General features: G+C 64.4%; 1 protein-coding gene across 10 annotated transcripts in view; it reads right to left on the bottom strand.

Moving 5' to 3' along the window:
- Positions 1-413: 413 nt before the first annotated feature.
- ANKS1A (ankyrin repeat and sterile alpha motif domain containing 1A) overlaps positions 414-27224 on the bottom strand; it is a 184319-nt gene continuing 157508 nt past the window's right edge. For 2 of the 10 annotated variants that reach the window (XM_036316196.1, XM_036316204.1), the window contains 13 exons: positions 26490-26596; positions 11228-11326; positions 10365-10517; positions 10153-10260; positions 8258-8422; positions 7119-7244; positions 6858-6929; positions 6623-6709; positions 6101-6238; positions 4976-5146; positions 4680-4778; positions 3853-3950; positions 414-2702 (listed from right to left, as the gene is read on the bottom strand). In XM_036316196.1, the coding sequence (XP_036172089.1) occupies positions 2699-2702; positions 3853-3950; positions 4680-4778; positions 4976-5146; positions 6101-6238; positions 6623-6709; positions 6858-6929; positions 7119-7244; positions 8258-8422; positions 10153-10260; positions 10365-10517; positions 11228-11326; positions 26490-26596 (1427 nt within the window). In that variant the 3' untranslated portion in view covers positions 414-2698. The other 8 variants (XM_036316197.1, XM_036316195.1, XM_036316201.1 and 5 more) reach the window with 6 other exon arrangements.

Below are 27224 nucleotides of genomic sequence, written 5' to 3' on the forward strand. Positions count from 1 at the left end.
CCGGGGCTGCCCTGTGGGCCTGGCGGCTGGCTCCCGGCTGGTAGCTAATTGTGTGTCTAAAACTCAACCTCCACAACCAAACTAAGTCCCCTCAGGAAGACACTTCTTCCGCCGCGCGGCCCCCATGCTGCCTTGTGCAGATGCTCCACGCGCGTGGGCTGACCGGCTGACCGGAACGCAGCGGCTGCACCGGTCGTGGCCCCGCCGGTGCTGAGAGGATGCTCCGGGGGAGGGGCCGGGGGGGGGGATGTGCGGGGCCTTGAACCCAACCAGGTGAAGTGGAGCTGACAATCCTCCCGAGCCGATTCCCAAACGCGCCCGGCAGACGGCAGGGCTCACCCACCCAGTGCTGGCCTGTGCGCACCAGGAGAACACCAGCAAACATTCCAACCCAAAGACTCCCAACAGCGAGGCAGGTTTCGTGTCGCTTCTGGTTTATTAGTTCCGTCTGTTCTAAGTTGCACGTTAGGAAAATAACAAAACCAATGCCGGGGCCCAGGGTACTCACACGCCTGCAGTGAGGTCAGTCTATGTTGCTGCACAGATTGGCTGTTTGGTACCAGAAGATGTAATTCGGGCAAAACTGGACAGATGAACAATTATATGTACAGTAAAGTAAAAGGGGAAGTCATTCAAGTATCAAAATACAGAGACAGATTAAATAACATCTTTATTACAACGCGTTCCGTCGCCACACCATTGGCAACAGTGCGTTCCTGGCAGCCATTCTGCGGCCTGGCCTCCTCAGGACAGACGAGGTCGGACCAGCCTCCAAGGTCTGGGCGACTGCGGCTTCCCGCCCCCGGGACCTGGCACGGACGCCCGAGGGAGCGAGCAGCTGGCAGGCAGGAGGGCCAGCCAGAGCCTGCGGCGGCGACAGGGCCACCCACTCCACGTCCCACCTACACGGGCCCCGCAGTTCAGAGACGCAGACACGGCTGTTACACGCGTGACCTGACCGAGACGCGCCGAGCAGGGCGTCCGCTGGAAGCCTGTCAAGTCCTGGCAGTTCCTTCCCAGAAGGGGAGTGCCTGCCCAGAGGAGGGGAAGAGCAGGCCCAGTCCTTTCCGTTTTGATATCCAGAAATAAACGCATCTCAACACACAGCCAGAGCCCAAGCAGACCGGCCGAGGCTTTCCAATAGGAAAATACCCTGAATAAATAGAGAACACGTAGCAGCTTCCTACATGTGACCAAACACGGGCCGAGGGCTCGTTGTAGTGTCTGTTCCCATTGGCCTCGTGGTACCCCCTGCCCGCGGCCCGGCAGAGGCCGCTCCCCACCCGCCTCCGCCCTCGCCAACTCCTGGCAGAAAGCAGGTGCACCCTCATGGGGAGCTGAGGGGAGTCCTCGCAGGCCCTGGAAGCAGCAGGAAGTTGAGTCAAACTCCCAGGTTCCTGTTCAGTACCGCAAAGTGGGGGAACCCCCTCTATCCTGGAGGGAGGCGACTGCCAGGGCGTGTGGGCAGGATGGCCCTGCCTCCGGCCCTGCTTCCCGTGTCTGGCCAACCACAGGGCTGAGCAGGTGCCCAGGGCTCTCCTGCACCTGCAGGCAGAGCTCCGCCTCTACCCTCCCTGGGAAAGACCCGCTGGGCCACGGCTGCCATGGCGGCCAGCTCCACCTCCCAGGAACCCGCCTCGTTTCTGCTCCTCTGGGGGGGGGCGGGGGGGTTGGAGAGACGGAGACACACACCACAGGTAAAAAGCAAAGCAACCCCCGGAGGGCTGAGGGCAGCGAGCTCCTACGCCACCGGCCCTGAAGGCCACACGGGGAAGCAAACTGCCACCTTCCCTTTCCGCGTGGAGCCAGGGGAGGGCCAGCAGCTGAGCACAGCCAGGAACGGGGAGAACCCGCGTGGGGCCTAATCAGAGGCCTGATGACACAGATCACGAATAGGCAAGCAGCAATCTTAGCTGCCGGCCCACTAATGCCCAAACAGCTGCCTGTTCTCCTTTCCCACGCAACCCAGACGCCCGAGTCCCCAGAAAGCTCCTGGGCCAGGCAGCCGGGGCGGGGCTCTGACCGCGGCTCGGACTTCACGGCACAGGACCTGCTCGCTCGTCTCCAGCAGGACCTGGACCTTCCCTCCGGGAACCCCAGACCCGACAGCGACCAGAAGCCTCTACTCCTGCCAGGCGCCTCTGAGGCGGGGCCCGGGCCAGGTGGGGACGAGACGTGCGCTCACAGTGACCAGCGTCCAACTCGGCTGGGCGTGAAACGCAGACTAACACGCAGTCAGGGCTGCCCTCGGGTCCCCCTTTCCTACCCGCGGGCACTGCCTCCATCCAACCCACTGGGCCTCCCAAACCCCATCCTGAGGACAGAGGCCCTTTACCCGCCTCGGTTCCGTCCCCTGACCCTACAGGCACCCGTCTAAAGGCTGGCAGTTTAACCTAGAGGTTTGAGGCAAGTGTTAAAAGTTCATTTTATAAAAATTTTTTTCTATTAAAACACGTGTTCTGGACAAGTCATATCTTGACCCTCTGGGCTCCAGTCTCCCGGGAGAGAGGCCCGCAGGGCTCCGGGCCAGGGCAGGCGCGCTCTGCAGGACGAGGCGGCAGCGGGCAGGCAGCCAGGAGGAGGCCGGGCCTGGGGCTTCGAAGCTGCAGGTGAGACGTGGTGGTGGCGGTGCAGGTGGCGGTGGCGGGAGCCTGAGCTCCCACACCTGTGTCCGCAGCACAGCTGGTTCCTCAGTGGCTCAGCTTGGCAGAAGCAAACACAACGGGAGGAGAGGGTTAACCAGGGCCTGCGCAGGTGGGGGACACGGAGAGGGACCAGGAAGCAGAGAGAAGGCAGGAAGCGGAACAGAAGGTCCCTCACGGCCTCCCCCGAGCACCCACTGTCACCTCCGCTCAGCGCGTCTGCCTGGCAGACACGGGACAGGCAGAGGACCCCTTGGTTTACCAGCGGGGGGCTCAGTCCTACAGCAGCAGCACCACTGGGCGCTCTGCGGGACTGCGGTGTCTGCGCTCCCTACGGAGCCGCCCGGCGGACAGAGCCTCGAGGCAGCTGCGGGCCTGCCGTGTGGTGGACTGCACAGCCCTGTTCAGGGAGGGCCGGAGATGCTGACTGCCGCTGACCCCGGCCCTGCGGACAAGGTCAGAGGATGGGGCGCCATGTGCAGGGCACAGACTTCCCTCGTGCTGGGCCCTACAGGGGGGCCTTCCTCCTCGGTGAGCAAGACTCCAGGCCAGCCTGTGGCTCACTGGCGAAGACAGGACGGCCGGCCACGTGTACCACCTCTTCCTCAGAGGGAGACCCACCAGGCCCGAGACCGGCGGGGCGAGACAGGCCCGCGGAGCAGGTGCCCCAGGGCCGGGGCGGCCCTGGCCCTCACAGAAAGCAGCCTGGCCCTGGTCCAGCTTGTCGCCGAGCTCAGGGTCTCGGGCGGCCAGCACCTCGAGGGGAGAGGCGGGCAGCGGGAGCAGAGTGGGGGCTCTGGCTCCAGGGGTCACAGTGGTTGGTGTGTGGAGGAGGGTGCACACGGAGCTGTGAACAGCGGCCCCAGCACTCGGCACAGAAGGCAGCGGAGGACGCCGCCAGGGCCCGCCGGTCAGTGAGCACCGACGGCAGCGCCCCCGCCCGCAGGCGCACAGTGCCTGCCACAGGGCCCTGAGCCCGCCTAGCACCCCTCAAGGCAAGTCATCCCCCGAGCCGTCCGTGCCCAGGGGGCTCACAGTGTCCGGTGGTGGCACAAGCTGGGAGCACAGTGTCTGCAGCTGCTGCTGAGCAGCGCGGTCCCGGGGGGCCTGGCGCCAGTGGCCGGAAGGAGTCGAGAGCAGACAGGCCGGGCGGCAAGGCACAGAGACTAGTGGAGGAGAGGGCGGGTGCTAGAAGATAGTGGTCTCGTACTTGGTGCTGAGGCTCCGCTTAGAGTCTGGTTTGGGGTCCACGACCCAGGAGACGCTGGCATGGGACTGGGCGTCCGGCTCCACGTCGGGCGGTTCCAGCTGCCAAGGAAGAAGGGAAGTCAGGTGGAGCGCACAACTGCGCCCGGGGCAACAGGGCCCGCTGCCCCTCCCCCTCCGCCCCACCCCCTGGGCATCTCTAATGCCTGGGTGCCTGCGACCAGCCGCCCGCCAGCCCGAGGCTTCTCCAGCAGCGCCCGCTGGCACCTGGCGCTAGAAGCCCCAGAGGGTGCAGAGCCTGGCGGATGCAGGGCCCACCGGAGGCCAAAGTCCAAAGAGCAGGCTCCCTGTGTGCGTGTCTGTGCGTGCGTGCACGTGTCTGCGCGTCTGTGTGCGTGTGCGAGTCTGTGTGTGCATGTGTCTCTGTGTGCGTGTGCGCACGTCTGTGCGTGTGCGCGTGTGCACGTCTGCGTGTGCGCATGTGTCTGTGTGCGTGTGCGCATGTGTGTGTGTGGTAGGAGCGACTCCCTCCCGGGATCATGGTGGGAGGGCCATGCTGGGCCTCAACATGGACAGCCTGTCCCGGGGAGTCTCAGAGCTGTTGGCCTATGGGCGCCTCGCTGCCTGGGCATCGTGCTCTGAGCCCCACAGCTGTGGCAGGACCCCGGCGAGACCACAGCGCACGGGCCCTGCGCGGGAGGACACAGAACAAGGGCTGAAGCACAGACGGGACGGCAGGGCGGGGCAGGAAAGGAGGACGGCGTGCAGGCCGGAGGCCACGGCCCCAGAGACGCACACAGACAGGGACAGACACAGACAGGGACACAAGACCTTGACTCCAGGACTAACAGACGGCAGCGGCAGGTAAGAAGGACGATGGGTGGTGCAGGTGTGACAGTAACAACAGCGAGTGTCGGGGGGCAGCGGCACCTGGGGTGCAAAGCAAAGCAGACAGACACGGCGACGTTACGGGGCGCTGTGGCCGCGCCGCCTGAGCTGCCGGGCCCTGTGCGCCTGCAAGGCCGCCGGTGGGGACCGGCAGCAGGAGCCTAATGGCCGGGCCCTTTCCTGAGGGGCAGCTGCCTGAGTGTGGGAGACCCCGCGAGCCGGGCAAGGGGGCCACGTACTGCTGACTTCCTCACGCCCACACGCGGCTTCGGCACCGGCTTGGAAGATCTGGTCTCGACGGGCTCGGCGGCAGAGGCGCCCACGGGCCGGGCCCTCTGGGCCTGCAGGGCCAGCTGGTAGGCCACCTCGAACGCCTGCCCCAGCGTCAGGATGATCTCGTAGGTCAGGGTCTGGGAGGAAAGAGCGCTCAGCTGACGGGGGCTCCCTGGGCACCCCCTCCCCCAGCACAGGCTCGGGGCACCCGACAGGGCACAGAGCGGTCCTTTCTGCCCCAGAGCAACTGACGTATCAGGGAGCAACCTGAGCCCAGCACTCGTTTTGTTTCCTCGGAGAGACTAGGTGAACGTGACCCTGCACCTGCCGACCAGGCCCCCGGGAGACACAGAAACTGCCCAGGCGGCCACGGCCCACCTCCGACCCCCCACGGCCGCGGCCGCACTCCACAGGCGACCTCAGGCCCTGCGGGGAGAGCCCGTGGGGACTGGTGTCGCGCACTCGTCAGCACTTTCGTTAGAACAAAGCGGGGCTGCGTTTCCATTCAGCTCCTGTTCCTTTTGAACGTGTCACACGCGGATGAGTTTCTGCGTGTTGTGCCCTGGGTTTTACTGCGATTTCCCAGGCCCGGGCCTCCAGGAGCACGTGTCACAGAGCTGGCTGACGTGAGAAAAGTGAGCGACAGGTGAGTGCCAAGGACACGAGGATGGGGCGCGCTCCTCGACCCCCCCAACCCCATGAGGTGGGCCCATCACACCATCACACCCTCTCCAGACCAGGGGCCTGACGCCGGCCGGGAACCAGCTTCAGACTCCGGAACTGCCTCAGGGCACAGGCAGTCCTCCCGCTCATCCAGGCTGGGGCAGTGCCCTCAGCCCAGCCCCTGAGCCAGAACGGGCAGGAGGGCCCTGCCGCCCCCACGAGGGGCAGAGGGCACCTCAGGAGCTGCAGGGCTGGGGACTCCGAGGGGCATCCAAGGCCGTGACTAACTGTTGCTGGAGCAGGACAGCCTGTCACTGAGCCCCGGACAAGCCCTGTCCTTTGAGCGTCTCCCTGTGCACAGAGCGGGCGGCGACAGCTGCGGGGCTGAGCCACCAGGCGCCAGGGCAGCGCGCACCAAGACTACCCACCACGTCCACCGTGCTGAAGACGTGGCAGTAGTGGTGGCCCGTCTGCAGGTCCTTGGTGATGTAGGCGAAGGTGCAGAGGTCCTCGGGGTCCTGGGCCGCGCAGGAAATGTTCCGGATCTCGTGCTCCGCGATGACGTTCTGTTGAGGAGAGGGGCCTGGAATCCGGGCTCCCTGACATCGCCGCCTTCCTCTGCCCCTACCCCCAGGGGTGGGGACGGGGCGGGTGGCATCTAACCTCACCCGGTTTAGGTTTGGGGTCTCCCCCCTTGAGCACGGCAGCTGACGGGCTCTCCAGCCCTCCGCCTCCAGGTGGGGCGAGAGGGGAGGGCGTTGGCGGGTAGGCTGCCCGGCATGGGGAGCCCTGTGCTCAGTACGGGACCCCCACCACAAAGGCCCGTGAGCATGCAAGCGGGCGAGGGAGCCCATGTTGGGAAGACACGCAGGGTGGTGACCAGTGCGTGGCCAGGATCGGGGTGTGGGTGGGGATGGGGAGAAACGGGGCTGCGGGCAGGGGGAGCGCACCTTGTTGGAGGCGTCGATGAACTTGACGCCCTTGTAGGTGATGGACAGGGTGATGGTGGGGACCTTCCTCATGTGCTCGGTGGATTTCTGTAGGAAACAGGCTGTGAACGCCTGCTCAGGGCCAGCCCCGGGGACCCACAGCCAACAGCCCCCCCGCACCCGCCCCTGACATGGGGCCCCAGTGGCTGCAGCTGGTACCTAGCCATTCCCGCTTCACCCCACAAAGATCACCCACCCGCATCTTGGCACAGGCGTCCTGGGTGGATTCTGTCCCTCGAAGGTCTTTGATCAACATGGAGCCCAGGTACTGTGGAGGGAGCGTGCCGGGCTCAGGGCGCCCACATCACCACCAGGGTGACCGCCCCTCCCAACGACTCCCCGCCCGTGCGGCTGGAGGCCCCACCCTGCTGCTGGGCGCGTCTGAGGAGCCCGAGCCTGAGCCGGCGGCTGTGGGGGCTGTGTGGGTGCACTGGGGGGGGGGGGGGCAGGCACTCACATTGGCTTCATAACCGCACGACTCGAAGATGAGCTTTTCTGGCCGGTGCTGCCAACTCTGCACAGGGGCGTAGGGGGCGGCCAGGCTGGGCGGCCGGAGGGTCAGCCTGGCTTCTCGGTGCTCTTCCTGCAGAACACGCAGCGTCACAGGCTGCCGGCCCCCAACCTCCGGGCAGAGGTGAGGCCTGTCTGTCAGGGGAAAGGCGGCAGCAGGGGCCTGAGCCACCACCCGCTCAGCCGGGCAGGCTCTGTGGTCTGAGATGAGTCTTCGCGGAGGCGGGAAGGCGGGAGGCACGGGGCCACGCGGGCGTGAGGCGTGAGGCGGGAGGGGGAGCCAGCTTCCCGCCGAGGCCCTGGCTCTGGGCCTGGGGTGGGGACGTCACGAGGCACCCACGGCCAGGGAGGCACTGGAGTGAGAGTCGCGGTGAGGTGGGGGGCACTGCAGTCCCCGTGTGGGCAGTGGTGGAAGGAAGGCGGGGGAGGGGCAAGATTCAGGATGTATTTACGACCCCCCCCACCGCCCACCAGCAATGTGCAAGTCTCTGGTGCAGAGCAACTGGAACTGCCAGACCACATCCTTTTCAATCCTGTAAAATTCATGGCCTGACGTGCAAGTGTGAGGTGAGGCAGGAAAAGGAGTGAAGCTGAAGTTCACCCTGAAGGCGAGGAGGGCACCCCAATCTGGAGGGCACCCCGATCTGGAGGGCACCCCGATCTGGAGGGCAGCTCCAATGAGCAAAGGCAAGGGCTGGGGTGGCCGGGAGCCACGAGGGCGGGAGGCACCGCTGGGCGTGGGAGGCTGGCAGCCGTGCCCAGCACTGGGCATGTGCACAGCGGCGGGTGGAGTTGGGGGGGACAGAGTTCTGGGGTAAGGGCAGTGAGGTCCAAGGGGGCCAGGCGAGGGCTGGAGTGGGAGAAACTGAGGGGTGGTGGCCGGGGGACGCTGAGGAGGGAGGCCCTGGCAGTGACAGGTGAGTCCCGACGCAGCACCGGGAGGCTCGGTGGTGACCCGGCACGGCAGCTGCTGGGGATGCCGGGAGGAGCCCCCAATGCCAGCCCAGCGGTGCTCGGGCCTGGGACTGGGGCTTGGAGGCCCAGAGGAAGGAGGGGACCCCGCCTGCAGCCCCCCTTCCTGCCTACCTGGATTCTGAAGCGCTCTGCCCGAGAGGGTGCCGCAGGCTCAGGGAGATTGTCCGGCCGCCTTCTGCCCGAGTCCCCGGGGGGCAGCAGCAGGTCAGCGGACCGGGCGGTGCACGAGTCATTCTGGCTCAGGGGGGACGACGTCTGGGAGAGCAAGTCTTGGCACTGCGGCAGGAGAGGTCCAGGTGAGGCTCAGAGCTGCAGGCGCGGGCCGAGGCCCAGCTGTGGGCCAGTCCTGGGCTGCTCAGGGCCCTCCCCCACCCTGGCAGCGCAGACACAGGACGGGACAGGCACGGGACGGGACAGCAGGGGACGGGACAGACACGGGACGGGACAGACACGGGGCGGGACAGCAGGGGACGGGACAGACACGGGACGGGACAGACACGGGACAGACACGGGACGGGACAGCAGGGGGCGGGACAGCAGGGGACGGGACAGGCACGGGACGGGACAGCAGGGGACGGGACAGGCACGGAACGGGACAGACACAGGACGGGACAGACACGGGACGGGACAGCCACGGGACAGACACGGGACAGACACGGGACGGGACAGCAGGGGACGGGACAGACACGGGACGGGACAGCAGGGGGCGGGACAGCAGGGGACGGGACAGGCACGGGACGGGACAGCAGGGGACGGGACAGACACGGGACGGGACAGTCACGGGACAGGACAGCAGGGGGCGGGACAGCAGGGGACGGGACAGTCACGGGACGGGACAGCAGGGGGCGGGACAGCAGGGGACGGAACAGACACGGGATGGGACAGACATGGGACGGGACAGCAGGGGACGGGACAGACACAGGACGGGACAGCAGGGGACGGTGCAGGCACGGGACGGGACAGCAGGGGACGGGACAGACACGGGACGGGACAGCAGGGGACGGGACAGACACGGGACAGACACGGGACGGGACAGCAGGGGACTGGACAGACACGGGATGGGACAGCAGGGGACGGGACAGGCACGGGACGGGACAGACACGGGGCGGGAGAGCAGAGGGCAGGACAGACACGGGACGGGACAGCAGGGGACGGGACAGGCATAGGATGGGACAGACACGGGACGGGAGAGCAGAGGGCAGGACAGACACGGGACGGGACAGCAGGGGACAGGACAGGCACGGGACGGGACAGCAGGGGACAGGACCGGCACGGGACGGGACAGCAGGGGGCGGGACATGGGACGGGACAGACACGGGACGGGACAGACACGGGACGGGACAGACACAGGATGGGACAGACACGGGACGGGACAGACACAGGACGGGACAGGCATGGGATAGGACAGGCACAGGAAGTGCCTTCAGCTATCAGATAAATTGTCTGCCACCACTCATCGGGGCTCTGGAGAAACACACAGCACAGCAGGGCTGAGGCCCCCAGGGAATAGGGACCAGCGCCTCAGTGCCCCAGCTGAGCATCAGTGGCGGCTTCCCAGGGGCAGGACAGAATAGCACCCCCTTTCTGAGGCGCCTGGGGTGGGCAGCTCAGCCCGAAGGCGGGAGACAGCGTTCCGGACCAGGGCAGGGCCTGCCTGCTCTTGCAGCCGAGCACCTGTGAGGCTGAGTCAGGCTCTCCGCCCCTGCTGCCCAGGAACCTGCCTGCAGACCTGCCTCCCAGCTCCGTAGGGCGCAGGCGCGGGTCACACTGTCCGCAGGGGCCCTCCTGGGGGGTCTGGGTGCTTGTTCTCCTGCCTTTCCCAGCAGGGCACTTCCTACTGATTCCTTAGATGGAGGCACGTGATGGACAGAGAACAAGCCCAAACCACTGTGCCCCCCACCCCCGGCCTCGGGGCAGAGAGGGAGGGTCCCCTGCTGAGGTCACCGTCAGACCCGTCATTCCCGCAGTTCCTACACCACAGAGAGCACAGCCTCCCGCCCACTCACCCTCAGCTGGGAGAACCTCGGGGGCTTCTGGGGCGGCTCCTCGCAGGGCCTGTCGGCGAGGGAGGCGATGATGCGCTTCCGATGGCCGAGCGGGTGAACCTTGAGGACCTGGGGGGGGGGGGGTGCAGCAGTCAGGTGGTGGCCGGACCCATGGCACCCCCACCAGGCAGGCGGCAGCCCAGGGCAGCGGACGCCCAGGCGGCTGCACTCACGTTCACCAGCTCCAGCTCCCAGAGGTTCCTCACGGAGTCGATGGAGCTGTAGCCACTGGACAGGAAGGAGTGGACGTAGTCCTGCAGCCCCAGGGAGTCCAGCCAGGAGGGCACCGATGGGGGGCTGCTCCCCTCGCAGCCCAGGGCCTTCACCTGTGGGGCGAGGGGGTGGAGCTGACACCTTGGTCCTCACGGGGCAAGGTCCCCGGGCGGAGACCCAGGCCAGCGCACGCAGCCGCAGCAGAGACTGCGGCCGGGTAGGTTCGGGGCAGCTTCTGAGGCCACGGAGGGGCCTGGTCTCCGGCCCCCCATCTGGCAACCACCAGCAGCCCGAGTCTGGGTCTGGGGAGGTGGCCCTGTTAGGTGAGGCTGGTGGGGGAGGCTTTGCAGAAGGCCCCTGTCGGATGGGGTCACGGGCCTGATGGGACAAGAAAGGGGCGCTGGCCTCGCTGTTGGGGCTTGTTTGTGCTTCCTGAGCTCGGGGCATGTGGCAGGGACGGGGCGCACTGGACTCAGTCAGCAAGGAGCTCGCCTACCGGCCCCTGACCTACCAGGGTTCAGCGCAGGCTGGCCTGGTCTCAAGTGATTCAGGGGAGACCCCCAAGGGCTCCGGGGCCAGGCCTGTAGGCACCAGGCCGCACAGGGCAGATGCCTGCAGCCCTCCTGAGGCCGGAGCAGGCCCTCAGTCCCTCGTGCTCTGCTGGCTCTCGGGGCCTCAGCAGTTGGCAAAGTGAGTGAACTCTGTTGCCCTCGGGGACCCTGGGATGAGGCGGCACCCCGCGTGGTCCGCATGCCCCGAGCCAGGAGGTGCGGGGAGAGGTCTGGCTCTGGCAGGGCCCGGGCTGCGGGGCTGTGGGTGGCACCTTGGGCAGGGCCCGCGCGGCCTGGAGCAGCTTGCGGCGGTGCTGCGGGTCACTGATGCCGATCTCCCGCAGGTCCTGCTCTTCCATCACGTTAGACCCCTGCGAGCAGAAAGGAGCGCATGAGGCCTCCTGCACCGGCGGCCGGCCACCGAGGGCGCCAGGGCAGCTTTTCCTGGCTCTGCCCACATCCTCTGTGGCCTCAGGCACCTAGGAGTGGAGACGTGCGTGCCCACCAGAGGTGAGGGAAGCAGTAGCCAGGTCTGCCAGCCCGCGCTCCCACCTGAGCGGCAACCAGGGGAGCTGGGCAGTGCTGGGGCTCCGGTGGGACTGGGGCACAGACCTGGGCTGGATCAGCAGGGCCCTGGGCACACTGCTCACCCAGGCCGGCCGCACGCCCTTGGCCACTCTGAGCGAATGTGCAGGCTCCGTGGCCATCCAAGGCGCAGGACAGGCAGACAAGCCCCAGGTCCCTAACAAACGACTTCATAGCTCACGGCTGTGACCATCGCCGCACCCGGCACAGGGCGGGCACCCAAGGAACTGGCCGCCCCCGAGGAGGAGGGTCAGAGCCGCGCCCACCGCCGGGCGCTGCAGGGCGGCGAGGAGGGTGCGCTGGGTTCTGTTCTACTCCTCGCTTACAGATGAGGAAACGGAGGCACAGTGGCCAGAAGCTTGCCGAGCTCACACACCGAGCGCGGAGCTACGATGGGAGCAGACTGACGAGGCCTCCGCTCCGGCCCCGTCACGATGGCCTTTTATTCGCAGCCACGTCCGCCACAGACGGGTGTTTTCAGATTACGAAACAGGAAAATCCACGGGCTGCCCTGAGCCTCAGCCACAGCCCCCCTTCCACCTTCCGGGCGCCACCACTTCCCTGGATGCCCTCCCCCCCAGCCCAGTGGGCGCACACGCATGTGCAAGCTTCATTTTCACACAAACGTGATTCTTGGACACCGTTCTGACCACGAACACGCACAGGAGCCGCCCCACAGCAGCGCGTGCGACCGCCTCTGCTTCTGAGGCTGCGGAGACCGGGCTGTGGACGATCATGAATTACCGACCGGCTCCCCGCTTCACTTTACACAGCGCGGCGGAAGCCCCGTCTGCGGCCCTTCTAGGGTGACATCAAGAAGAGACTGCTGGTCGGGTGTGTCCCCGTCCGGCAGACCTGGTTCCGACCTGGTTCCGGGCCCGGCACTTCCTGTCCTGCAGTGACGGCCTCCCGGGGAGCCGCGCATCCTTCAGGCCCGTCCATCACGTGTCCTCACGGCACTCGGAGCCCCGCCCCGTCCGCCAGGCTCACACCGCCAACCCGCCTCACAGGAGCTAGCCACCCCTTCACAGCCGGGTGCGGGGTTCGAGCACCGAGCCGAGGCTCCCTGGCGGCCCGGCCGCCAGTGGGAACGCGCTGCGCCTTCCCAGGAGCCCCGGCCTCTCCTTGCGCGCCATCGAAGGGGCTGTCAGTCTCCTCTGGCTGAATGTCGGGGTGCTGTCCACAGGAGGGCGATGAGCCTCCACGCAGGGGAAGGGAGACATCTGTGTCTCCTCCGTGCCCTTTCTCGGCTGCGGGGCTCGCTCTGCTCTTGGGGCCGGGCGTGCGGCCGGGGCGCTTCTCGGCTGTCGGGCTTAGCAACACCTCCTGCTCCAAGGTCCTTAAACAACCTTCCACGTTCTTCCTGTGATTTCACCGTTTCACGTTTACAATTAAACCTCAATTTACGTGGGATTCATTCTCAGGAAAGGTGTCTGTTCCCAGGCAGCAAGCTGTCCATCGCTGGAAAGGACTCCCTCCCCAACGGTCTGTGTCCTGATGTGTCCTCATTCCTGTTTCCTCTGCAGGTGAGGGCACAGGGCACAGGGCACAGGGCACAGGGCAGCACAGGTGCAGGACGCCCGCCCCGGCCCGACCTGCGCTCTGGACGGAGAGGGATGAGCACAGCAAGCAGTGGTCCTGCGGCCTCTGAGCTCGGGCAGAACAAGAGTCCAGGCCACCACTGCTCTGTGGGGGTTGTGTGAAGAGGCAGGCCGACACGGGTCCTGACACGTCCCGGTGCTGTGCCCACTGGACCGGGCACGCCCGACCACGCGGCCCTGGGGCGCTTCTCGGCGTGTCTGGCTTAGCAACGCTTCCTGCTCCAAGGTGTTCACCACCTGAAAACCTGCCAGTAAACCTCGGATAGGAATCGCCCATTCACAACGAAGAGGTCAGAGGACGAACAGGACGCGTGCACGGCAGGAGCTCATGAGCGTTGGCAGAGGGACCATGACTCCACCTGCCACATGGCCAAGTCCGCCGGCTGCTCTCCTGCACAGGTGGGCGTGGTGGGGGCCGGGCAGGCGGAAGGTGTGGGCAGCAGGCGGGTTCAGGAGCAGGGACTGTCCCAGGCCTGAGGCCCCTCCAAGTGGGAGAAGCCCTCGCTGCCCAACCCCAACCCCAACCCCACCCGTGTCTTAAACAAGTGTCCCCCAACGCACCTCTTCTCTACCTCTGGTGGCGGCGGGGGGTGGGGGGTGGGGGGTGTGGGGGCGGGAAGCAGTGCTTCCTCTTTAACTGGACAGAATTCTATCTCAGTGCTGAGTGGGCCCCAGAGACGGACGAGGGGCCCGCCAAGGCCCACGGTGAGGGACACGCGGTCAGGACGCGGCCCGGCCTCCACCAAGGCCCACAGTGAGGGACACGCGGTCAGGACGCGGGCCGGCCTCCACCAAGGCCCACAGTGAGGGACACGCGGTCAGGACACAGCCCGGCCTCCACCAAGGCCCACAGTGAGGGACACGCGGTCAGGACACAGCCCGGCCTCCACCAAGGCCCACAGTGAGGGACACGCGGTCAGGATGCGGGCCGGCCTCCACCAAGGCCCACAGTGAGGGACACGCGGTCAGGACACAGCCCGGCCTCCACCAAGGCCCACAGTGAGGGACACGCAGTCAGGATGCGGGCCGGCCTCCACCAAGGCCCACAGTGAGGGACACGCGGTCAGGACACAGCCCGGCCTCCACCAAGGCCCACAGTGGGGGACACGCGGTCAGGACACAGCCCGGCCTCCACCAAGGCCCACAGTGAGGGACACGCGGTCAGGACACAGCCCGGCCTCCACCAAGGCCCACAGTGAGGGACACGCGGTCAGGACACAGCCCGGCCTCCACCAAGGCCCACAGTGGGGGACACGCGGTCAGGACACAGACCGGCCTCCACCAAGGCCCACAGTGAGGGACACGCGGTCAGGATGCGGGCCGGCCTCCACCAAGGCCCACAGTGAGGGACACGCGGTCAGGACACAGACCGGCCTCCAACAAGGCCCACAGTGAGGGACACGCGGTCAGGATGCGGGCCGGCCTCCACCAAGGCCCACAGTGAGGGACACGCGGTCAGGACACAGACCGGCCTCCACCAAGGCCCACAGTGAGGGACACGCGGTCAGGACACAGCCCGGCCTCCACCAAGGCCCACAGTGAGGGACACGCGGTCAGGATGCGGGCCGGCCTCCACCAAGGCCCACAGTGAGGGACACGCGGTCAGGACGCGGCCCGGCCTCCACCAAGGCCCACAGTGAGGGACGCGCGGTCAGGATGCGGGCCGGCCTCCACCAAGGCCCACAGTGAGGGACACGCGGTCAGGATGCGGGCCGGCCTCCACCAAGGCCACAGTGGGGGACACGTGGTCAGGACGCGGGCCGGCCTCCACCAAGGCCACAGTGGGGGACACGTGGTCAGGACGCGGGCCGGCCTCCACCAAGGCCACAGTGGGGGACACGTGGTCAGGACGCGGGCCGGCCTCCGCCAAGGCACACGGTGAGGGACAAGCCGTCAGGACGTGGCCCGGCCTCCATGTCTGGGGACCTGACGCAGGCTGACCAGGGGGAGGCCAGCCGGCCTGTGGGACTTGTGAGGAGCCGGCCGCACTGCTCTGCAGAGTGCCCTGCACGGCCGCGCAGTCATTACAGGGGCCCTGCCCAACAGGAGCCAGTTAGTGCCCTGCCTCCGGCCCCCGAGCGCCTTCTCCTTCCCCCAGCAGCTCCCTCGGCTCCAGCAGGCGCAGAAGTGGCAGCCTGCACAGCGGCTCATCGGCCCAGAGCCCGGGGCACAGCACAGCGGGTGTAGGGGCAGAGGGGGTCTGCAGCCAGGGTAGGGGGCACTCCAGGTGGGACAGGGCTCCTGGGAAGGGAAGGAGCACAGGCAAGAACTGCCTCTGGGAGGCCTGAGGGAGGCCTGGCTCCAGGCGAGGGAGGGCTGTGCTTCCGAGCTCTGGCCCCAGAGCTGATGCCCTGAGTCTTGGCCACATGATTTAGAAGGAAAGGTCCTCACGTCTTGAAAGGCATCTCTCACTTGTTAATATTTTGCTGGAAGTTTAACTGCTGGACTGTCTCCATTCAAAACCAGTGGAGCAGGACTGAGGGGCGTGGGGAGCCTGGCACGCTGCGTGGACCCTGCGCCAGCCAAACAGGCGAGGACCCGCGGAGGCCCCACGGCTGCTGCGCGCAGAAACCTCATTCCCAACTGCCTGGCGCATCCTCTGCTCGACCGGAGCCTGCAGAGCGACCAGGAAACGTCCGGCGGGAGGGACTGACATAACCAGGAAGAGGCTGACCAGCCAGAGCCAATGCTGACGAAGTCTGGTGCTGGGTGGGAAGGGGAGTCCCAGGGGTCTGCGGTCGAGGAGGGGTGGAGGGGAGGGGGGGCGGTTCACGTACTTGTGGTGGGAGGGCAGAGAGGTGGGTTGATGGCTCCGCTGGGGGGAGCATGGGAGGCGGGGTGTGGGAACCGAGGCTGCGAGGGCTGCGGGCGAGGGAAGGGGCTGTCCGGGGCTGGCTCTGCTGGAGGTGGGGGGGTGGAGGTCCATCCTGGGAGTGACTTGCCTGAGGCCACACAGCCTGTCCCTGAGCTGCCTCTTTCCTAGCCTGACTGAGGACCAAAGCAGGGAGGCAGTCATTTGAACTTCACCCTGAAGCCAGGACATGTTTCCGGCACAGAGGGCTCCGCAGTCCCTGAGCAGACGGTGCCAGTGAGGGGAGGGGGCCGGCTACCCCTGGGTGAACTGGGGTGCCTGGGAAGCCGACTGTAGACCCAAGGGTCAGCCAATCTGTAGGAGCCCACGCCATGCCTGCGGGCGAGGTGGCACTGCTCTGCCCACGCCTGCACCCGGGCCGGGGGGCCAGCCCCAGTGAGCCTGCCAGGGGTGGCAGAGGCTCCTGTCTGAGCCCAGGGCTGAGGCCTATGGCCAAGGACATTGCAGCCCCTCCTCGAGGAAGGTGAGCCCTCAGCGTGGAGGTGCTGGGCGACCTTGGCTCCAGGTCTGGGGACCCGATTCCTTGGGGGCTGGCCCAACCTGCCCCTCCTCTGACCAGCTGGGAACCTGGGACCCAGTGGGGGCTGAAGCCTTGGAAGAGCAATCGGAGCTGAGGGCAGGCCCACAGGGGCAGGGGAGCACAGCTGTCTAGGGTGCGAGCCCAGAGTCTGCCACTCCTCTCCCTGGGCTGCCCCTCATGCCCATGGGGAGGCAGGCGCGCTCACCCCTCCCACACCTGGCCCACCCAGGGTGCGTGTGTTGGCACAGCCCCAGCCCGCAGTGGAGAAAGCCAGAGTGTCCAGTGGCGGCTGGTCTGGGAGCCCAGGTGCTGGAGAGAGTGTGTTCATCGCGGCTACTCATAGAGGACAGTTAAATGGAGGGAAGTGTGTGCCTGCAACACACGGGTATGTGACAAAGCGGGCTCTCCACTCCCGCTGCCCATGCCCAGCGCCAGCCCCAGATCTGCCCAGACTGACTCCTCCAATGGAGGTGGGAGGTGGTCCCCTCCCAGAAATGGCTCCCAGACTTCCCACTCAGCCGCCCTCCAGCCTCATTTCCATATTCGGCGAGGCCTCTCCCTTCCGACAACGGCGGTCCTTTGTCCTGCCATCAGCCACAAAGCCAAGGCTGAGGCCTCCTCTCTTGGGGGAGAAGGAATGAGACAGAGCTACTGGCCTGGCCTGATTTCTCTGGGGGGAGGGGCGCTGGTCCTGGTGCTTCTCCTGCACCCCCACCCCCGAGTCCCTCTGGGTCTCAGGAGCAGGGGGCAGTGGGAAGAGATGCTCCCGACAGAGGGTGCCCTGAATTGGAAGGAGGGTGTGTGATGGGGTGGGGTGGGGGGGGTGCAACTGGGGTTCACCTGAAAAGTGCAAATTAAGAACAGACTTCTTAAACCAGGGTAGGGAGGGTGGGAGGCTGAGGGAAGAGCCGGCCTGAGTGAGCGGACAGACCTCAGGCCCACTGCTGCACTGATCTGTGGGGCTAGCGCTGCTCCCAGGGGAGGAGCAGCTAAAGCTCATCTATATATGCAAAACCCTAATATGCAAATAGACCAAACGACCGAACAACAGGTCGCTATAACGTGCACTGGCCACCGGGGGAGTGCACATGGAACATGGTGGGCATTGGCCGTGGCGGGGCAGTGGAACAGGTGAGCGGGGCCACCAGACCAAGGCGGGGCGCCGGTCACTGTCATTGGGGAGAGCCTCTGGTGGTTACCAAAAATTCTTTGCTCCTGCATGCCATGGTCCCGCTGGGCACTCGCACCTGCTGCTGGCGCCGGCCCTGGCCCCGCTCACACCGCTGCCAGTGCCAGAGCCACTGCTTGCACCTGCTGCCAGTGCCTGGCACCGGCCCTGATCGCTCAGTGCTGTCAGCGGGTGTGAGCAGCGGCTGCCAGCCCAATTGCCACTCAGGACTCCTCCACCTCCCCCTGCTCCAGGGGGCGATTGGGGCCGGCAGCTGCCTCTCACACCCGCTGCCAGCAACAGCCCCGTTCACACCTGCTGCTGGTGCTGGAGCTGCCACTCGCACCTATTGCCGGCACTGGCCCCACTCGCACTTGCAGCCAGTGCTGGAGATACCATTCACACCCACTGATGGCACCCAGTGCCAGTCCCGATCACTTGGTGCCATCAGTGGGCGCAAGCAGTGGCTGCCAGCCCCAATTGCCCCTGAGGGCTTCTCCACACCCCCCTGCTCCTGAGGGGCAATTGGGCAGCAGCCACTGCTCACACCCACTGACAGCGCTGGCTGCGCTCACACTCACTGCTGGCAGTGGCCCCAATTGCTCCACGCTGTCAGTGGGTGCAAGTGGGGCCAGCGCCGTCAGCAGGTGGGAGCGGCGGCTGACAGGGGACTGTGGGCCGCAGTAGGAGGGGCTGGGCAGGGGCACGAAGGAAGGGCCGAGACCCAACCCTGTGCCCACTGCAGCCTTGCAGCCCACAGTTCCTTTCAAGGTGCATGAATTCGTACACTAGGCCCCTAGTCTCTCTCCCCCCCCCCATATATAAAAGGCTAATATGCAAAATGTCCCCTCAGGAGTTTGATCGCTCGCTATGATGTGCGCTGACCACCAAGGGGCGGTGCAGAACGAAGGAAGGCTCTGGCTGGCAGCCAGCAGCCAGGGAAGGAAGGCCCCGGCTGGCAGCCAGAAGGCCCTGATCGGCCCTGATCACTGGCCAGGCCTAGGGACCCTATCAGTGCATGAATTTCATGCACCAGGCCTCTAGTCTGTAATAGAAGCGTAATATGCTAATTAGACCAGACGTCCTTTTGGATGGCCTTCTGGACGAAGCCGGGGCTGTGAGGGCCGAGCCCCTTGCATGGATTTCGTGCATCGGGCCTCTAGTTAGCAAATAAACAGCTCAGTCCTTGAGAGACCAGGTGGCTCCTTTCCCGGCCAAGGCGGGATCCCCTCCCAGGACCCGTCCCCCACCCCCACAGCCGCAGAACCTGTGTGCTGAGGAAGTAACAGAGCTTCCTGAAGCCTGGCTGGCTCAATGGGACATTTACGCTGTCTCTGACTTCAAGAATGTGGTGGATTTGCCCTGGCCGGGTAGCTCAGCTGGTTAGAGTGTCATCCCGATACGCCAAGATTGCAGGTTCAATCTCGTCAGGTCTCTCTCCCCCCGCCCTCCCTTACTCTCTCTTTAAAAATCAGTAATTTTTTTAAAATGTGGATTTCCACTGGGCCCTGTCTTTATCTCTTCCCCACATTAAAACAAATTTTTTTCTGAGTAGAAAAATTTGAAAAGAGGTCAAGCACAAAGAGAAATGTAAAATCCACCGACTCCACCACCTCAGGGGGGAAAGCAGGGGTCACCCTTAGGGTGTATTTTTCTAAGTGGATTTATATTTTTTTAAAAGTAAGATTGGGGCCGAAACCGGTGTGGCTCAGTGGATAGAGCGTCGGCCTGCGGACTGAAAGGTCCCAGGTTCGATTCCGGTCAAGGGCATGTACCTGGGTTGCGGGCACATCCCCAGTAGAAGATGTGCAGGAGGCAGCTGATCGATGTTTCTCTCTCATCGATGTTTCTAACTCTCTATCTCTCTCCCTTCCTCTCTGTAAAAAATCAATAAAATATATATTAAAAAAAAAAGTAAGATTGGGGTCACTTCTACCATTTTGGTGTATTTTTCTAAGGTTTTATTGTTTTAAATTTTTAGCAAAATTGGGGTTGTAGTATATATATTGTTTTTAAACCTGCTTTTGTCACATACCAATGCATGTACACACTTCCCCTCCATTTAACTGCCCTCTATGATTTCTCTGGGGGAGGGGGCGCTGGAGTAGCCCCGATGAACGTACTATCTCCAGTACCTGGGCTCCCAGACTTCAGCCACCACTGGTCATCTGGCTCCTCCATCGCAGGTGTCCCCAGGCCATACTACTGGCCACAGGGACACAGAACAGGACCCTAGTCTAAGCCAGCATCACCTTCCCAGGGTGGAACTGAACCAATCACACACGCACCCTGCAGGAGGCCAGGCGGGAGGGTTGAGTGCACCTGTCTCCCAGCGCAGACCATGGCCCCCAACCCGGGGAACCCGGGTGTGAGGGGAGACCCAGGGAGAGGAGGGGCGGCAGGGCTGTGGCCCAGGAATCTTGGTGACGGAAAGCAGAAGCCATGCTCCCTGAAGCACGCGCAGCCAGGGGCAGCTACTACACAGGCAGCTGCGATGACAAGGAATAAGGAACCATTTACATCAGAACTGGTCCAAAGCCCGACTTTGCTGTTCAAGGTTGGTACAAGCCAGAACCTGGTGGACAGACATACACCCAACTGCCGGGCAGGGCTGACCATGGACTCCTGTGGTGCCAAGGACGGAGCTGCTGGCAGGACGGGTGCCCTGGGCTCTGCATTCGCTGTTCACCGCTGCCTGGCAGCCGACCTGTGCCTGCCCTGGCTGACACCGTCCTCCTGCTCACCACCCTCACACCTTGACCCACAGCCCCTTCTCTCCTAACGACCCCCCACCCCCAGCCCAGTCCTCACATGGAAAGAGAGAACTTGATGGTGACTGAGAGCAGCTAGTTCCATGTCACAGGTTCCCAGTTCCTGCAGTCAGAGGCCCGCCCACATGTCCCTTCACAAGGGTGCTCAGGTACTAGGGACCCTTCCAGTTTCAGGAAGCAGCACCCTCTGACCCTGGTCCTCCCGAGCAGGTTCCTGTGCCCCATTCTCTGCACCAGGCACAGCATCCATCCATCCATCTGCTGCCCATCGCCCACACGTTTGCCTTTCTGAGGCCTTATTTGAGGTCCGGGTGCCATATTCACCCAAATCAACAGTGTAGATCAGCTAGGCCCAAGTCAGTCTGGGGTCTAAGGGCTTGATCCCAAGACCACCCAAAGCACTTGACCCACTGGACCCGAGGACGCCGACTGCTTCCTGCAGGGAAAGGCTGCTGCCGGCCTCAGTGCAGGGAAAACGCACCTACCGCCTCCCATTCTGTCACGGTCACCACGGGTAACAACGGGCCCCTTTAGACCTCATGCCCCATGAAGTGAGCAGCCAAATGAGGTCCCAGGGGACAGGGAGGAACAGGGAGCTGAGTCCCCGGCTCCAAATCAGAGGGGACGTGGGAAAGCCTGTCTCCTGACTCCCAGGCCAGCTCTCTCTGCCAGGAGGGGGACCGTGAGCTTTCTGTTCTGCTTCCCTGTCCGGTTTACTTAACGGCGGCCTCAGCAGGCTGCCTCGGCCCGAGCTGCACCTGAGTGGCAGTGACTGAGTGGCAGTGACGGAGGCAGAAATAGGATGCTGGGGCCCAGCTATACTTGTAAGAAGTAGTCACCATGCTCTGTTAACCAGGATTGTTTCCTGGGAGCGCACCTGGAAATGCAGCCCACCTCCCTCAGCAGGGAGCTGCCTGTTATCACGGAAAGATTAACAACCTCTTGCAGAAGCCAGAGCCTCCAGCCCTAAAGATCCCAGCCCTTTGCATGTCACTAAGTCCTTTGAAGACGCCCCACCTTTGCTTGCCCGAAGGCCTTTGCAAATCTCTAGACCTGTGAACTCCCATTTGGCAGACCCTTTGCCTGCTTCCCAGGACATCTTTGCCCCCCTTCCCAATATAAACTGCTGGCTCATGGGGGGCTGCAGAGCAGATTTTTGTGGGTGACCTGCTGCTCTCCCATGCTGCCGGCAGTACTGGAATAAACGCTCATATATGATTCCACCTATTTCTGCTTAAATGGCTCACGGAGTGACAGGCTGTGTGGACCCTTGATTGTCCGGTTATAGAACAGGCTACTGGAGGCAGGAGGTCCTGCGCCAGGGCATGCGGTGGGGCAGCTGCCGGTCTAGAGGGGCAGGGCGGGCCCCGAGCCAACGCCAGGAGCTCACAGGGGACTGGCTCCTGTGCCCGTCTCCCGCTCTCTGCAGAAGGCGCCCAGCACACCGTGGTGGATGGGGTGGTCTGCCTGACCCAGGCGGCACCTGCGAGTGACAGTGCTAACCTACCCCTGGCTCCGATGCCAGGCTCCAACTCCGGGCAACCCACTGAGCATGAGGCCAACACAGCTCCCTCCTGGGAAAGGGGGGTATGGGGCCTGGAGAGGGGGCGAGGGCGCCTCTGAGCCAGGAGACCCGGCTTCCAGTCATAGTCAGCTGCCGGCTTGAGGGACAACCTTAGGGAAATTACTTAATTCCTGAGTCCTGAATGGGACCCCAGGAGTCCACAGATGGGCTGCAGGGGATGCCCTTGGACCCTGGGCCCTAACTGATACTTGGTGTGTCAGCAGGTCTGTACCTTAGGGAGATACATGGCCCTGCCCTGCCCTCTGGGTTCTCAAGTGAAGTGGCCACAGTCAGAGATGCCAGGACAGGACCTTTGCTGCGGCTCAGCCGAGAGGCCAGCGACGGGAAGCTGCGTTCCAGGACCTGTTGCATCGATCCCACCTTCAAGTGCAGTTAGTTAGTTCGTGAAACTGGCGCTCAGATGCCCTTCCCTGTGGGGGCTGGAGGCCGGGGCGGTGCCAGGCGGACACATCCACCACTGCCATGGCCCCTGCCCCTGCCGTCACCCTGAGGAACCCCGGGCCGGCGGAGGGAGAGCGGCGAAGGGGAGTAATGTGCTAGAAGGGGCCCGTGGTGCGCACACGGTGTCTCAGACCAAAGGGCCCAGCAGAGACGGGCAGCAGCTGCTGTGCACCAGCCCCAGGCGCCCACCGAGGCGTTAGGTTCCTAAGTGACCGCAGAGCCGAGTTGGTCCCGGAGGCTGGACCCACGCGGCCCGCGGTGCCTCTCACAGCCCAGCTCCCTGAGCTCCTGGCACTCCAGGGCCGCAGGGAGAGCCGCCCTCTGGGGCGCTGCACAGGCACAGACCACCAGGGAGCATCACCTGGGGCGGGCGCTGCGGGAGGAAGGGGCAGGGCCTGGGCACTGCAGTGCGGGCAGTACCTCCCCTTGAAGCCTGGGAGGGTGGAGGGCGAGGAGGTGCCACCTGCTGGCAGTGCCCGCCTCTCGGCCTCAGCGCCCACCTACGACTCCACTGCAGTCCCCGGTTCGCTTCCCCCTGTGCCCGGCACTTACAGGCCTGGCCAGGCGCTCAGCACTGGCCAGGCTGCTGATTTACTGCTTTACGTGCCTGCGCTGCCAGCTGCACTGTCATCTTAGGGCACCTACGTTCCTTGCTCTTCCGGTTTCAGACCCTGAAGAAGAAGCCGGTGCCCCCGACATAACCACTGCACACGGATCGCGGTGCGTATGGATACTCGTGTCTCGGACTCTTTCTCAGCCCTCCAAGGTGGACGCTTCCCACAGACACTTCAAAAACACGTTTTTAATGTCCAGATAACAGCACTAGGGACACCGTCCTTTACTCAGTCAACACCTCCACGACGTCCCAGGGACGGAGACCCGCGTGCTCGGAGCTGCAGACTTGCCGCCACCAATGGCCTCCTCCCTGCTCCTAGGAAAGCCCATGTCCTGTGGGCAAGGCCTGTGGTGAGCCAGAGTGGTGCCAGCCCCCGCTCCGCCTGGCGCCCCTGGAGGCCACGGCCCTGACCCCGCCCCGCCCCGCCCATCAAAGGCCCTGTCTGCCTGCAGGCGAGAGTGTGGACACAGGTCCAGCTGCAGCGCCGCTGGTCTAGCCCATCCATCACCTCAGAGGAGGAGCAGCCAAGAGGAGGAGGGTGTGGGGATGAGCAGGGACCGATCTTCACCTTCCTAAAGCCACACCTGGGACCAGGGGACAGAAGCCGCGAGGAGACACATTTTTGCTCAATATGGAGTGTGCTCTCAGTCAGCCTCGCGATGGAAAACACCAACGGGATACACTCTGTCCGGGGTCAGTGCCGTCCCCGGAACATCATGGCAAGGACGCGAGCGCTGATTAGACCTCATGTTGAGTCCCTGCCACCTGAGAGGGGCTGCGTGACGCCCACAGATGCCCTGTATTCCTCCCACAACAAGCGTGTGGGAGCCTGTCAGGGGAAACCCCACAGCAGTGCCTCGTCTGTGAAACACCGTTTCCAGATGTTCTCACTACATCTGGAGCCCGGCTCCCCAGGAGCCCCGTGTGCACTTGTAGGAGAGTCTCCAGGGCATTTCCGAACCCAGGGAGACAGGGCAGCACCGGAAACCACACGGGGACGCGGCTGCCCGCGCGACAGACGTTACACCATATGCCATGTTTCTAAACAAACAGGGCCCTGCGCCTGTGTTCTGGTCCTCGTTTTCCTGGTTGCTAAGACTTAATTAGCCTCACACCCATCTGGCAATTTACATGCAGTTGCCCAGGATGCGTTGCAAGGCCACCCAGGCCATTCTGGTGCCTGCAGTAACACGCTGGTTCGTAGTCCAGCGCTGGTTCGGGCGCGAGTCCGAGAGCAGTGAGAGGAGCAGCCTGGGCCGGGGCCACAGGAGGGCCTGACGGGGCCTGGAAAAGGGGCTGCTGGCCTCCCTCGCTGAGGGCCCTTCCCCCGTGGGAACAGGCGCCTTCTGACAGGTCTTAAGCGGACCTCTGGCCCAGGGCCAGGCTCCCCGGATGCCCGCCCTGCTCCTTGCTGGTCGGGCACAGGGAAGGCAGGGAAGCGCTTTTAATGGTGCCCTGATAGTCGAGGGTTGGGAACCTTACCCTTTCCAAAATTAGCAGGAGGAGCGAGACGTCAAGGCTCAGCCTCTAAAATACTGAAGCACAGGGAGGGGACATGTGATGTCCCGGCCCCCCTCCCTCGCCCGTCTGAGGAAAGGGTGCGTCAGAGGGAAGGCCCCTCTCCACTCAGTGCCAGGGGCACCCATCCCCTCACATCCGAACCCTGCCTCCATTCTGGTCTGTCGGCCTTCCCCAAGGGACGATGGCGTGTCAGGGGTTAGGTTAGGTTACAAGAACCATAAATATACTCAGTTTAACTTTAAAAAAAATTGTCACCCCAGCCGGTTTGGCTCAGTGGATAGAGCATCGGCCTGCAGCCTGAAGGGTCCCAGGTTCAATTCTGGTCCGGCGCACATGCCCGGGTTTCGGGCTCGATCCCCAATGTGGGGCATGCAGGAGGCAGCCAATCAATGATTCTCTCTCATTATTGATGTTTCTCTCTCTCTCCCTCTCCCTTCCTCTGTGAAATCAGTAAAAATATATTTTTAAAAAGCTGTCATTTTAAAACCTAATATTTTTAAAGCTGAAGACTAGCAGTCTGGCCCTAGGCTGGCTTTGCAAGGTGGCTTGGTGCCGACGTCAGCCTGCCCTGGAGGCGAACGGCCCAGGTAAAGGGAGCTGCCCGGGCCAGGCCCCTCCTGGGAGCCCCAGGCCAGCGCCCTGAGCGCAGAGCAGGCGGGCAGCTCGGGGCTGACCCTGACCAGTCCCCCAGCCAGGGCAGCGCAGGGAGGTGGGTGCCAGTGGGGATCTGCTTCCGAGAGAAAAGGCCACTCGATGCCACGTCAGGACTGCGTTCCCGGGACTGTGCGAGCAGGCGGCAGGCCTGCCAGAGGACAGGGAGAGGCGGGCAGGGAGGCTGGCCAAGTTCTCCTCAAACCAAGCTCCTGAGGTAACACATGCAAGACGGCGACGGAAAACACCTGAGTGGGTACACCCACTCCCCACATCCACGTGTCAGAGGCGCGTGTGGCTCGTGTCAGAGCTGGACCCTCGGGTCCAGAGTGCCTGGTGCAGGCTCCTCCGCTACCGGTTCCTGCTGCTGTGACCACCAGAGGCCCCTCCTGCGCTGGGGCAGGGAAACGGAGGTGCTACCACGAGAGCTCACCCAGGGCTGCTGGGAAGCCCAGTGAGCCGACGCACGCCCCTGCCGAGGGCGCCCAGCACACAGCAGGCCAGTGAGAGGCTCCATGCCGCCTGAGGCCGGTCCCTGCGCCCAGCTGTGTCCCCGGGGAGGTCTCGCTCCGTCAGAGGGAGCCTCCTCACTGGAGCCTGAGGAAGGACGCCCAAGTTTTCCTTCCTGTTTTAACCTCGTGTTTGTAAGAAGAGCACGAAGCTACACCTCAGAGAAGCAGCCAGCCCTCCAAACCCCAACTCGGCCTGTCGGGGCCACGGCGAGGCCCTGGGCACCGGTACCTGGGGCCGCGCAGCCACCGGACAGCGACTTGCTCAGTGACTACTTGCTGGACTGCAAAGTTCTGGCGAACAAAAGAAACTTCTAGTATCCGGCAAAGACGGGGGAGTCAGCACAGGGACCTGGCTGTCCCGTCCACCAAAACTCCTGTCTGACTGCAACGAGACGGCCGAGGCCTCGCCACACCACACCTGGCCCCAAGTCCGAGAGGGACAGGGGGGTGGGGTGGGGGGGGGGACGGGACGGGACGGAGGGCTGCGGTCAGGGACCTCCTCCTGGGGACGCAGACTTGCAGAGCTCTCCCTCCAGGAGTTTCGGGAGCAGAGGAGAGGGACAGTCTAGAAAGGGCACATGACACGGCAGCTGAGATCGTGGCTCAGCTCTGCCCTGGTCGCGGCTCCGCGTGGTTCCAGACCTCAGCCGGCGGCAGGAGCAGCTCCCACACCCCGCCGCCTCGCACTTACCAGGAAGCGGACATCGTCAAAGCCGTTCAGAAGCAACCTGCTCTCGTACTGCTGCAGGCCCAGCGCCGCCAGCCACGCCCCGACGCTCTGCTCCAGCGCCCGCGAACCTGCCGAGAGAGGAATCGGCAGACGCTTGAAAAGGGAAAAACCATTAAGGCAGCAGCGGCACTCAGAGGAAGACAGATGGCACTGCCACATCATAGTCATTACCATAAAGCAGCCAAACCACGGACAAGAGACGAGAGCGGAGGACCCGCAGCGCCTCGTCCGTGTGCGGGCGGGGTAGCCCGCCAGGCGCCGTGCACACCCACAACCTGGGGCACAGGCCGCTCACGCCTCGGCCTCTGCCCACCGGCCGGGAAGCAAACCCCCAAGGGTCTCCAGGTCAACTCCTCATCAGCGTTCACACTGAGGCAGTTCACAGAGTCTGGTCCCACGGGCACCAGTGGGGCTGGAAGCGCCTGTCATCCATGCATCCGGAGCCCCGGGGGCTGTGGCGCGGGGCCAGTCCTGCGACCTTGCAGCACACACGGGTCAGGAGAGCACACGCATCTTCATGCAGCCCAGGGACACGGCACATGCACCCCAAGCAGCAGCGCACACGGCAGGGAGGAGAGGCATTTACTTGTTTTCCCCCAACAGTCCCGGAACAAGCAAACCATGGCCCTTTGTGCCGGAGGCTCAGGCAGCGAGGATTGGCGCAGGGCGCGCGGGCCAGGGCTCAGAGACCAGGCT

The sequence above is a fragment of the Myotis myotis genome, unplaced genomic scaffold, assembly GCF_014108235.1.
Source record: "Myotis myotis isolate mMyoMyo1 unplaced genomic scaffold, mMyoMyo1.p scaffold_m19_p_7, whole genome shotgun sequence".
In the NCBI taxonomy this organism is placed as follows: Eukaryota; Metazoa; Chordata; class Mammalia; order Chiroptera; family Vespertilionidae; genus Myotis; species Myotis myotis.